We start from the raw sequence: 14,073 nt of genomic DNA, 5'->3' as shown, positions 1-14,073 counted from the left end.
CTAAGGCATGTGCAGAGAAACTTGACCTTAACTGCCTTAACTGACCACAGATGAAGAGTTTCAGCTCCAACAAGAACCAAGTTTGCGAATTAAAGTAAGAACTGAAATATATCCCAACACACAGTTAACATGAGAAAGAAGCTAAAGGAAGAGATGGGGGAAATGAAAATTAAAATCATGAACTTAAATTTAAGTAAGCAGCAGATCTTTAGTTCTCTATAAATTATTTAATCAATTTAAGAGGGGAGAAAAGACCTTTTAGAAGCTACTTTCCCATTATGCTTATATTAAGTCACGGGCAAATAAGAGTAATACTGCACCAACTTTTCTTACCACTGAGCTACAATCTCCCAGGAAAAATAAACATTCTTAATGTATTCTTTGATGTATTAAAAATAACTCTAGAATATCAGTTTCAAAGAAAAATGTTAGAACATTGTTTTATCAATAATTAAACAGGTGCAGGATTAAAGCTATTCACCATCATGCCACTTGAGTTAAATCTTAACAAGTAATTAAAAAAACAAAACAAAACAAAAACCAGAAGTCAAGAATGCCAGAACTGCCGGTCCCTCAGCCAAATCCTTTTTCTATATAAACTCTTAAGGTCTTGCCTTTTTTAAAATGTCCACTCATATCACTAAGATTTCAATTTATAAATATGTACCCATCTGCATTTTATTTCTTTAAGAAGGAAACATCCAAAGAAGCCGCCTTAAGCTGATATATATATATATATATATATATATATATATATATTTTTTTTTTTTTTTCTCTTTCTTAGTTATCACTAACTAAAACAAAACAAACCACTTTGGAGAGTTTGCCAGAATCCCCAGAAGGCATTTCAGCATAAAAAGAGTTAATGCCTAGCTCAGCTGGACAGCCAGCGACCATTTGCAAGCCTCCTAGGTATATTCCCAGCTCACACATTATCAGATTAAAGGAACTGCAAACAACTGGGTTGAAGGCTTCCTTTGTCGAAACCCAGCCTCTTCTTCCTGTGATGTCATATTACAAATCTAGGAAGCCTTTCTTGCTCACTTCAGAGACAGCCCATCTCACAACACAGCTGGCAAGCTCGGAAAGGCCTCCCTCAGCAAGAGCTAACATGCTTAGGAATTCATTTGGAAATCTTTAAAAGACTGCCTATCGCCACCTGGAACCAATACCAAAGTACCAAAACGGAGACTAAGAAGAAGGAAGTGGTGCCAGAGGACGAGGGACTGGGACTATTAAGACTCTGAAGGAAGACTGATAACTGTTGCATAAACATTCTGAACTGAACGTGAAGACATTTTAACCTTGACGACTAAAGTACGAGTTTACATGAGGACTGGTTGCGTCCAACGTGAAACACAGCCTTTCCTAACGTTTGTGGCTCTATGGGTTGGCTTCCTTGAGTGCCTTTTCTGTCAGTTAACTAAATTCTGGACTCGTGGATTTTCTGGAGACCAGAAAATGAGACTATTGTCCTGAAGAATCTACTAGAAACTTTTAAGCAACACATTTCATGATTCCTTTGAAGACTTCAGAGAAGAAAATATTTATAAGAAGACAAAAAGAAACAAATAATTTGCAAACCAACTGGCTGTTGCTGCGCCCACGTCGGAATCGCAAAGCGACCGCTGCAGACAAAGGACTGGCTGTGAGCTGCACTGCCTGACAATGGTAAGCTCCAACGGCTCCCACTGCCCTTACGATGACTCCTTTAAGTACTCTTTGTATGGGTGCATGTTCAGCATGGTGTTTGTGCTTGGCCTGATATCCAATTGTGTTGCGATATACATTTTCATCTGTGCCCTCAAAGTGAGAAATGAAACTACAACGTACATGATTAATCTGGCAATGTCAGATTTGCTTTTCGTCTTTACTTTACCATTTCGGATTTTTTACTTTGCAACTCGGAATTGGCCATTCGGAGATCTTCTCTGTAAGGTTTCAGTAATGCTGTTTTACACCAACATGTATGGAAGCATTCTGTTCTTAACCTGTATCAGTGTAGATCGATTTCTGGCAATCGTCTACCCATTTAAGTCGAAGACTTTAAGAACTAAGCGAAATGCAAAGATTGTTTGCATCGCCGTGTGGCTCACAGTGATGGGAGGAAGCGCACCGGCGGTTTTCTTTCAGTCCACCCACTCTCAGGGTAACAATACCTCAGAAGCCTGCTTTGAGAACTTTCCAGCAGCCACATGGAAAACGTATCTCTCCAGGATTGTGATTTTCATTGAAATAGTGGGGTTTTTTATCCCCTTAATTTTGAACGTAACTTGTTCTAGTATGGTGCTAAGAACTTTAAATAAACCTGTTACATTAAGTAGAAGCAAAATGAACAAAACTAAAGTTTTAAAAATGATTTTTGTACACTTGGTTATATTCTGTTTCTGCTTTGTGCCCTATAACATCAATCTTATTTTCTACTCTCTGATGAGAACGCAGACGTTGGTTAACTGCTCTGTGGCAGCAGCAGTGAGGACAATGTACCCAATCACTCTCTGCATTGCTGTCTCCAACTGCTGCTTTGACCCCATTGTTTACTACTTCACTTCAGACACAATCCAGAATTCAATAAAAATGAAAAACTGGTCTGTTAGAAGAAGTGACTCCAGGTTCTCTGAAGTTCAGGGCACCGAGAATTTTATCCAACACAACCTACAAACCCTAAAAAGTAAGATATTTGATAGTGAATCTGCAATATAAGCTGCCTGCCTAAACCACTGGGACTGCTCCGTGTTCAACTGTGAAAATGTACTCGTGGAAACTATTTCTTCAGCTCCAAAAGAAAAGTAACATATGGGCGGTTACATGTTTTTAAAGGAAGTTTGTGTCTGACGTGTTAAACATTAAAATATATTCTATTCTTGTACGCACTCCATGTTCTTGAACCACTTTATGTGTTTTTTCCTCATTAAAAAAAAATCTCTATAGAGTCTAAAAGCAATTATGATTTAAATAATGCGATATCTGAACTTTTAAAACTTTGTACTACACGAAATGATTTAATTCAAAATCTGTTAATTTATACAGAACCCATTAGATGTTGTTTAAGTAATAGTTTACTAAATATATTTCACTTCTATTTCATTTTAGATTAAAAGTACTTATCATGCCTTAAACTGCAAACAACAATGAAAGCTAAGTTGAAATAGTATTTCCCCCAGAGAGTTACTGTAGTCCTCTGCATGACATTTGTGTCTTTGTAGGCAATTCATAAAAGTGTCTAACTATACAGTATATCTTGAAATTACTATTTTGATTTATATTCTCGCAACAACCAATTTCAAAATGATATATACTATAAAAATTTAAATTAAGGAAACTAATAAAATGCGACCTTGCTAGGTAAATTATTTTAAGGAGTACAATGTTGCCAGAGACTTAATTTGAAAGTACAACAAAAACTTGTTCTTTCAGTAATGTTGGTCCAGGAATCACCAGGACAGTACAGTGCAGACTTTTCAGAAAATAATAAATAACCAAAATATTTCAAATATTAAGTGAATGAAAATGTTATTTCAAGTGGAAAAAAGTTAACATGAAATTTATTAAGTAAGTTTATGGCTCCTTACATAGAAAGCAACAAACCTAGACCTAACTAAACACAGCTATATTTTTGTTTTTACGAGACATGAAAAGACATGGCTTTCAGCTAGATTTAGAGAAAAGTACCAGCTACATAAAAACTTTCAGTTTTCAACATACCCTCTCCCAATTTGGCTTTTCCAAAGTTAACTAAAAAAGTCTTCATTTTAGAAAAATGATATGTAAATGAATTCTGCATTCAGCCTATATGGTAAAAAACACCTTAATTTTTGAAGTTTGAGTATGGTATAGACATCCTTTATGTAATATGTAAATTTACTTTTTTCTGAGTTTAGGCTGTAATGATTTCAGACAAAGCATAATCATTTTCTATCGTAGGCAAGTCCGTGTAATAAATAAATAAATAGTACGTAGAAGTTTTCTTTAAAAACTTAGGGTTTTCAACAGGTGAGACTAAGGGAAAATAAACCCTTAACAAGAAATAAACTGGTGAAGAAATTAAGCATATCCTAAGAGAAGTATGTGTATGTTACATATATGCATATGTACAAATATTCTGAAAACGAGTTTACTTCAGTTGGCATGAGGTTCGTGTAGCCCCTATCACCCTAAAGGAAATAAATCCATTTAGCAGTCTTAAACATACTAAAGGAAATAAATCCATTTAGCAGTCTTAAACATACATTGTTGCGTTGAAAGGCAAGCTAGCAGTCTACGGGTCAAGAGGAAAGGATCCCGAAGTTCTGGATTTTTCAGAACTTTTCCTGGCTCAGGGAAAATGAGGAAACTCTAAGGGAGATCTCAAAGTATGAATCTTACTTTGAGATACTAGAAAGATCAAATAACTGTTAGTAGTAAGATCAGTGGAGTTTTTATTTTCTTGTGTGAACAGCATACATGAATCAAAAGTTTTTTAAGATTGTTTTTGTTTTTCAAGACAGGGTTCTCAAATTCTATTTTATTTAACTATTTACCTATTTGCTATGTAGTACCTACACTGAGTATTTATTCATGTGGTTCTAATAAATACCCTAATAAATACACACACACACACAAAGTTAGTTTTGTCCCCTCCCAGTGGTGGCACACTTAACTGTCTAAAGTCTCAAAAAAACAAAGTCAGATTTTCTTTGGTCAATATGATACTGACATTAAGAATTTAATTTTTAAAAATATTTTTTTCTTTATTTTAAGATTTATTTATTACATATACAGTGTTCTACCTGCATGCCAGAAGAGGGCGCCAAATCTCGTTATAGAGGATTATAAACTACCATGTGGTTGCTAGGACTTGAACTCAGGACCTTTGGAAGAGGCAGTCAGTGGTCTTAACTTATTAGCCATCTTTCCAGCCCAAGAATTCAATTCTAGCAGTTACAACCTTAACTCTTACTATTTGATTCACCAGTTTAACACTGTACTTGTTAAATCTTTACCATCTAGGTAAGGTCAAACAACTGCTTAAAACAAACAAATAAGCAAACATTTTAAGGGCTGCATGTTGGTTAATTGGGTTAGAAAGTTTGCCATGCTTTTACACCTAAGTTGGGTCCCTGGAACCCTCCTAAAGGCAGAGAGCAAGACTGTTCCTGTGTGATGTGCACATCCCTCATGTTTATTGCCTTGTTCTCACCTGGATCATTTATTTCCTAGACTTACTACATCCTTCCTTTTTCCTTTTTTCTCTTTTCCTAGACTATGACAGTTTCACTTTTCTTAAGGTCCAGAATATCCTCTGCTTTGGGTCTCTCTCATTTTTCTAAAGTATATTCTCTAATAACTTCTGAAAACTGTGCTCGTGTATGATAAAGAATACTAGACTATCAAATATCTAGTATTCTTGATGAAAATTGCAGTGATGACCTGCATTTCATTTTCCACAAATAATTAATTTTTAACTTCTCATTAACTTAACTCTGATTTTTATTTTTTTATTTTTATTTGTGGGAGGAGGTCACTTGTTCATCCAGGCCACCCAGAACCAAAATAACCACACAGAAACTATGTTAATTAAATCACTGGCCCATTAGCTCTAATTCCTTATTGGCTAACTCTTACATATTAGTTTAACCCATTTCTATTAATCTGTATATCACCACGATGCCGTGGCCTACCAGTAAAGTTTCAGCACATCTATCTCCGCTGGCAGCTCCATGGCATGTCTCTCTCCCTCTCTCTCTCTCTGCCTTCCTTCTCCCTGCATTTAGTCCAGTTTTCCCTGCCTACCCAACCATTTCCCCTTTTGTGTTTAAACAAAAAGGAAGGCTTTAACTTTAACATAGTAAAATTACATATAACAAAATAGTTACCAAGCAAAAATTACAGTTACAATATTTATATCAACTTTATCTTTTTTCATAACTAAGGAAAACTATAACGATAAATTCTTCAACTCCATCAAAGACTCCTGAAGGATATAATGTTTAAGTAAACAGGAAGTACATTGTAAGCAACTTCCAAAACTCTAGAATTGACAGAGACATCTCGCTGCCTGGACAGTCAAGTTTTTCTGTTCATTGGGGCATCCATCTTCAGCCTACTGGTATCCAGCAGATTTTTCCGTGAAGCAGGACATTTCAAAGACAGTTCCACCTATATTGGCAGTTTGTCAGTCACTTTCTTCTGTGTCCTGCTTTGTTTTTTAGTGAGGGGTGTTCTGGGTAGCCCTGGCTGTCCTGGGACTCACTTTTTAGATTATGCTGGCCTCGAACTCACAAAAATCCACCTGCCTCTGCCTCCCAAGTGCTCAGATCAAAGGCATGCACCACCACCACCTGGTTTTAACTGATTTTTGACCAAATGTATACTCCTTATAATTAAGTACTCATTACATAGAAACCATACTTCAAACTGAATTTTTATCTTTTCTTGGGCGAGGAACATGTCCCATGATATTTCTTCAATACTAAGCAACAGCAGAGTCACAAGTGTCCCAGTAGCCACTTGATGACAGGCCAAACAAGTTTTCGGGTTAAAGGTATCAAACTCGTAACTTGCAATGGGTTTATGAGGACATTTCCCACAGTTAGATTAGAACAATTTATATTTGTGTAGATTATGCACTGCACAATAGAACTAGGCTTCAGCCCAAATTCTGCACACTTCTGATTTAGCAGCACAGGGGCAAGTGCACTTTAAAGCTCCTGAGGGACTAGCAAGGCTCTCTGGGGAAAGGGGCCAAGGACTTCATTGTTCTCAGACCACTAACAGCAATATCTAGAAACATGGTAAAATAAAAAATTCTTGAACTTCAACCGGAAAACTTTGAGGTTCTGCCCAACAATCCATAATCTGTGTTTTGACAAGACCCCCAGATAATCTGATAAATGCCGGCTTGTACTCCAGAAATTTCTTCCAGTTATTGACAACTCTTGTATTTGCTTAGAAGCTAAAGCTCCCCTAGTGCAGCAAGCACTCTTCTGTGTGTGTTCTTAGAATTGTGGTCTATTATGCGCTGTTACAGCCATCAAAACACCACCATTTCATTTTTATCCTGGAAAATGAAGTAATTCCTCTACTTCCATTGTTCCTTTCCACGTGACGGTGTGAGATCCCAGAGTCTGTCCTGTATAATGTGTGCTTGTGTGAGAATTTGTTTCATTCTTGTTGTTCTATAAGACCCGGGGACAGAGGAAGAAGAAATATGTGGTCAGAAGTCTGTTAGTTTGAACTGGAAACAAGTATAGAAAAGAAGGTTAGCTGGATACGAACAAAAGGAGGGGGAAAGGAGGGGAGAAAAGGAGGAGCAGTCTAAGTTACACATGGAAAGTCGTGCTATCAAAAGCCTTTGGCAAAACCAAAGGATTCTTTCATAAATCTTTTCATTATAAACAATATAATCTTCAAAAATAATCTTTTAAAGAAAGGATACTTTTACAACTAATTTTACATCAGTATTAGCTCATACTTTAAAACATAAAGATCAATGTCTCAAAACTATAATATGTGTAGTATTTTAAAATTTAGAAACTTTTATGTAATATGAACAATAAAATATTCACCCTGAACAAAATTGTAGGCTGCTCAGAGGAAAGGTATAACACCTGATGAAGAGAACAGGAGTCGATTTAACTAAAAATGGCTGCTTACACTTAGCACTAAAATTATACCACTTAGCTAAAGTCACTCATGTAATTTCTGCTGGTGGCTAAAATGACTGACTTCAAAATTGGGCTATACTTTATAGGACCTTCTTCAGATCAAAAGAGACTAAAACACATACAATTGAGTACAATTATAGCTACCAAGCAAATAAAAACAATAAGATTTTTTTTTAAAAAATAAATTTAAAAAAGGGAAAAGAGGATAGTTGCAAAGGCCAGGGAGAACACATTTGCATGCCATGCTACCTTCGGTCTCCACAAGCATGGAGCCATTGTCTTTCATTTGAATTTAACTGTAGAAAAGTTTGCTTTCAGAAGAATTTGTTAAACGTACAAATCAGATGAACCTGATACTGCTCCACAAGCACATAGTGCTAACAAATGTCCAATCCGGAAAGATAGAGCAAAAGCTATTTTCAGGAACAAATGAATCCAGACTCCTATCCTTTAGTCCTTCCTCTGACGCTCTCATTTCAATGCTTACAGAAAAAAAAATCAAAATAAAAACAGTGAATTTAAAAACTAGCATTTCTTAATATGAAAAGGAAAATATCCCAAATTATCTAATATGCTAAAGCGTAACAATAAAATGGCCAAGCATTACAGTTCCAAAAATAAAAGTATTGTATTTTGATTACATATTGTAATTTAAAAAACAATAATCTGAGCTGGGTGGTGGTGGCCTATGCCTTTAATCCCAGCACTCGGAAGGCAGAGGCAGGCGGATCTCTGCCAACCTGGTCTACAAGAGCTAGTTCCAGGAGAAAAAAAAGCAATAATCTGTTAGATTTTTTTAAAAAAAGAAAACATAAAAGAGTATAATAAAAATCTTACAGAGAAATTTTGTTTTATACAATTTTTTTTTCTTTAGATAAGAAACAAACCTTGGGTCTTGGGCATGTTAAACAAGTATTCTATCTTGCGATGCATGTCCAGCCCTGAGTTCTACCTAACAGTGGCTATTCTGGAACTCAATACTACTCTCCTGCCTCAGCCTTTTAAATGCTTAGGTTACAGATATACACCACGCCTAGCTTCTCTGTTGTATTTTAATGAAAGATAAAAAAACAAACAAACAAAAAGCACCTAAAAACATCACCTAAAATTTAGCAATAATGATTTCAAAAATCCAGAAGAGTAAGAAACAAACCTATTTTCTGTTCTACATTTCATCACCACTGTTTTGTTTATTAACTTTTAAATTAGATTTGTTTTATTGTGCTGGGGTGTGGGGAGAGCATGCACACACCCGTGGAAGTTGACTCTCTTCCTTCACCACGCGGGTACGAGAGACTACACGCAAGCTGTCACCCTGGAGGTGAGCGCCTTACTCACTGAGCTGTACCTCTATCACTTCTAGCAATACAGGGAAATCAAAACAAAACAGAACAACTTCTGATAGTTGATTATTTTTACACAAAACTAGGAAACTTTAAAAACCATTAAGTAAATTTAAAGAACATATATTCAAGTGCCATAAACACACATGTTGAAGAGACTGGACTGCAGGGCCCAGAGGGATAGCCAGGTCATAAAGGTTCAGAAAAGAGAAGCGACAGAAGCTGTGCTGCTTCACAAATAGAAATGCAGCTGCGATGACTTAGAGACAACCAACTTGTTTTATTGCCTCTTACTCACGACTGTCTTACTCTGCTGGAAAACCCTGAGACTACCCAGCTAAGATAAATGTTTCATAAGAGATTTCTCTTTTGCTTGCGCATCCAGAACTCTATCCTCACTATACTAGCTAAGAAATGGCAAGTTGAACGTAGAGATTTCGGAACTGTATGACCCATAATGAACTTCTAAATTAGAGAAGTTATACTTCCATCCCACGGGTAAAGGACAGAAGACACTTCTTAACCATTCTATGGTTGTCTCTTGTCCTTTTTGTACTTCAACAATAAACTAGCACTGCCCTGGGGCAATTACTGACATGAATCATAAGCAAAGTAATCTAATAAATTCTAACTGCCATGTAACAGCTAAGAGTGGCCACATGTAACGAAGCTGGGACTCAATGACCTCCCCTACACCCCGGAATATTTACTACTTGGAGAAGGCCACAGGGTGGAGGAAGCAGAGAAAGAAAAGTTCTCAAAGTGGGGAAGCAAGCTAGAATAAGCAATCCCAGACTTCTGTGTCCCCAGTTGTTCTTCTTAAATCACTGCATAGGTAAGGAAAGAGAATAAAGCAAAGGAAATCACAATTAGGTGTGGTATTTTTCAATATCCTTTGCATAAAGTCTGATTCATTATCCCTCACAAAAGTTCTGAAGCTTAGTATATCTCCACTTACAAAATAGAAAACTTAATAGAGTGAGCCATGATTTGCTTTAAAAAAATCTCAGGGTTTACTCCTCAAGGCTTCCATGAGTAAATGAAGTCTAGCAGCCCAAATCCCAGGCGCCTGTGATGGAAACAGCAAGAGGCAAGCAAAAGCATACAAGGAAAGAAATCTATCACTATGACCCATATGCTAACCATCATGTGACTAATCACGTGGAAAGGTGGCACAGAAGTTGGGAGGAGACCACAGCCAGAGCCTTAGGTTGTGTTTCCCAACTACTCTGTGTCTTGGTTTCTTCACCTATGAAAGCAGGAGCTCCTACTTCAAAAGCTCTAAGAAGTAAATAAATTTACACACACAGGCACCCTTTTACAGTGCCTGTACACATTGCCTCTTACTGTTCCTACATTGACTATTTTATGTGGGGGTTGGGGGAGCATCATTTTGATGCTGGTCTATATGAAGATCAGGATAATTCAAAGATATGTGACTGATTTTTCCCCCTAAGCGCTGCTTCCTAAACCAAGGTTTCACATGTTATTAAAATGCATTTTTAAACAGCTATATTGATTGACCAGTTGACTGGTTTTTATTTTTCGAGACAGGATCTTACTATGTAGCTCTAGCTGGCTTGAAACTCAGTATATAGTGACCAGGCTGCCTCCTGAGTATTGAGATCAAAGGTGTACATTACTACATCTTGCCTTGGATTTTTTTAAATTTCTTAATTTGTTTAGTACTTTAAGCCAATGCACAAACTAAGAGGATAGGTAATATATTTTGTTTGGATGGTGTGGTGGAGAAGGACAAGGTAAATAGACAAATTATATTTATCCATAGTGAAATCCAGCAATTCACAGTGCCCATGTGTTAAAGGAGACAAACACATGGAGAAAAGACTTGAGTCAAGTATTAGAAATCATTTAAACAAAGATTTAGACATGGAAAACATATTATGTTCAAAACCATAATCAGAGCAAGGAGGCAGTGGTGCATACCTTTAATCCCCTGCACTCCTTAGGCAGAGGCACGAGATCTCTGAATTCAAGGCCAGCCTGGTCTACAGAGTGAGTTCCAGGACAGACAGGGTTACACAAAGAAACCCTGTCTTGGAAAACAAAAACAAAAACACCATAATCAGGTCTTTAACAGGGTTTAGGCTTTCAAAAAGCATTTATAAAAAAGATTTCTACTGATTTACAACAGTTGTTCTCCTTTCTTTAGGTTTCCTTTTTGAACATATTTTGTAATGTAGAGAACCTTATATAAACATCTTTAGTTCTTTATTAACTATGCACAATTATTAAATTGACCTTCTGTTTGAGCTCTTCTAAAGTGGTCATATATGCATACCTCAATGGATAATCATTTAAATAATAAAGTAATTATTCACTATGCTATCTTCAATTTTATCTGTATTTCTACTGAAGATCTACATATTTTAATTCTCTCTAGCATTTTCTTTAGAGTGTAGTAGGTATATTGTTCTTTGTCACATTCAGTGTCTGAACACACATTATCCATTGTCATGGAATAAAAGAATCGTGAATGACTTAACAAAATAACCTGGTAAAGCAACAGAGCACTTTACTAGAAAATGGAATTTACAGTCAAGACAACTTGGTTTCAAATACCAACTGGGTGACCTGATAGACATTATTTAACCTTTCCGAACCAGTTCCCACATTTAGAGGATGGTAAGAATACTTATCGTCAACTCATATGATTATTATGAAAATTACAATAGGCAAACATTCTTGATGAACAGAACACTGAAGCTGGTTAATAAATGTGGAACGTCTATGTTCAATGTCTCTTTCCTCACAGGCAAACTAAGAATCATGACTACATTTTCTTTTTTTTTGTTTTTTTTTTTTTTTGTTTTGTTTTGTTTTGTTTTTTTGTTTTTCGAGACAGGGTTTCTCTGTAGCTTTGGAGCCTGTCCTGGAACTAGCTCTTGTAGACCAGGCTGGTCTCGAACTCACAGAGATCCGCCTGCCTCTGCCTCCCGAGTGCTGGGATTAAAGGCGTGCGCCATCACCGCCCGGCTATGACTACATTTTCTTTTTGCCTTTAGAGAACCAACAGAATCTTACCTGAAAGTCCTTTAAGAATTTAAGTTCATCTGAAATCAGTCATCAAGTATCCTGCTACTCTATAGAGTGGGAAAGGGCTCATGAACCTCTACCCCTACTAAGGAGATATTAACAATTAATGACTTCTGGGAGAGGAACAGTCCATTTCCTTTAGAGATTTAGCCTCTGGTAGGCTGGTCATGCTCCACGGGTAGCCCCATACCCATGACTATATAGACCCAATAGGTTACTTTAGAGGAGGACGACTACTTGGGAAGCGGGGGAGGGGGAGGAGGAGAGGTGGAAAGTGGATCTGGGAAAAGGTGGGGGGAGGAGTGAAGGTGACTATGATAAAAATACATTGTAAAAATCCTCTAATAAGGGCTGGAGAGATGGCTCAGAGGTTAAGAGCACTGACTGTTCTTCCAGAGGTCCTGAGTTCAATTCCCAGCAACCACATGGTGGCTCACAACCATCTATAATGAAATCCGGTGCCCTCTTCTGGCATGCAAGCATACAGGGAAGGAATGTTGTATACATAATAAATAAATAAATGAATCTTTACAAAAAAAATCCTCTAATAGAAATTTATTTAAGTAGGGTGATCATAGCACACGCCTTTAATCCCAGCACTCGGAAGACAGAGGCAGGAGGATCTCTGAGTTGGAGGACAGCCTGGTCTACAGAGTAAGTTCCAGAACAACCAGGGAGGTTACATAGAGAAACTCTATCTCAAAACAAAAACAAACCACAAAAAAAAACATTAAAAAATTAAATTTGAAAGAAGGAACAAAGAAAAGAAAGAAGGGAGAGAGGGAGGAAAAGAGGAAGGAAGGATCTTGCTACCCCAGAGGGTGACCTAGGCATGAACAGCAGGAGGGATTTGTTGAAAATCCTGAGTCTTGACCCACCCAGTCCTCCTTAAGAAGAATCTGTATGTTTAAAGATCTCCAGATAGTTCCTATGTTCATTAGTTTGAAATGCACTACCAAAAAAACAGTCCTTAACATGGAAAAACATACTGTCAAAGTTTGTCACATATCTTAGAGAACAAAGGGTATGTACAATAGTACATTAGAGATTTAATTAGCTTAGGAGAGGAAGCTACTGGCAACCTCTTTTTTTGGAGGGGGTGTTTGGAGACAGGATTGCCCTGGTTGTCTTGGAATTCTTGAAGTCATAGAGATCAACCTGTCTCTGCCTCCTATATATTTAATCCTTAGGATTAAATTCTTGCACCATCACTGCCTTTCTTAAAGGTAGCTTCTTATAGACTGGTAATATAACTGTCACAGCAAAAGAGACATTCTAAAAACAGACACTCATGCCCGTCTCTGACTATCAAACTACTGAAACAATGGAACTCAAATTAAAATTTCCTAGGAATTCCAGACTGAAGGAAGGAAAGGTTGAATCGTTGTATCAGGAAGAGGAGGCACTTGCCTTCTTCAAAGAAATCTTACATAGTCTTGACAACTTAACAATAAACCAAGTTGATGAGTGGGACTACACCTTGAAGAAGACTGCTGAGTTAGGCAAGCCTCTTGGACCTTGTTTCAGGACCCAAACAAGATAGACTTGGCCGTAACAGAACCCCATTTGTCCCTCTTCCCCAGGTGCCACACAGAATAATTTGTCTTCCTTTGTGTTTTACTATTACTCATCTCTTATTTGTTTATTGGAGACAAGTGACCAAGCGTAGCTTGTTGGGGTTTCCAGAGCTCAGGTTTTAACCCCCAGAATTCTGCCAATAGTAAGACAATAAAACAATGAGAAATAACAAGCCATCTGTGGAACGCAAGATGAGAATTCCTCACTGATAAAAGGTACAAAGCCATGTGGTTAACACAGATAAGAATTATGGGTTAATTTTAAATAAAAGTTAGTTAATAAAAATCCTGAGATAATAGGCCAAGGAGTTTATATTTAAACAAAACAAAACAAAACAAAAACAACTCATCTGTGAGAAGAGGACAAGTAGAGGAAAAGCACTGGCTAAAAAAGAACAACATTTGGGGCTGGAGAGCTTGTTCACTCGCACAGAGCACCAGATACTCTTA

The 14,073-nt window shown here is 37.1% G+C and overlaps 2 protein-coding genes across 2 annotated transcripts in view; one reads left to right on the top strand and one right to left on the bottom strand.

Moving 5' to 3' along the window:
* Rb1 (RB transcriptional corepressor 1) overlaps window positions 1-14,073 on the bottom strand; it is a 135,247-nt gene that overhangs the window by 37,474 nt on the left and 83,700 nt on the right. The window lies entirely within an intron of this gene.
* Lpar6 (lysophosphatidic acid receptor 6) lies at window positions 1,034-2,927 on the top strand. The gene has a single exon (XM_038310143.1). It carries the CDS (start codon window positions 1,669-1,671, stop codon window positions 2,701-2,703), a length of 1,035 nt encoding a protein of 344 aa, XP_038166071.1. The 5' UTR covers window positions 1,034-1,668; the 3' UTR covers window positions 2,704-2,927.

Source organism: Arvicola amphibius, chromosome 13 (assembly GCF_903992535.2).
Source record: "Arvicola amphibius chromosome 13, mArvAmp1.2, whole genome shotgun sequence".
Taxonomy (NCBI): Eukaryota; Metazoa; Chordata; class Mammalia; order Rodentia; family Cricetidae; genus Arvicola; species Arvicola amphibius.
Note: the sequence above shows the minus strand (reverse complement) of the source record. Positions and strands in the feature narration are given on the sequence as shown.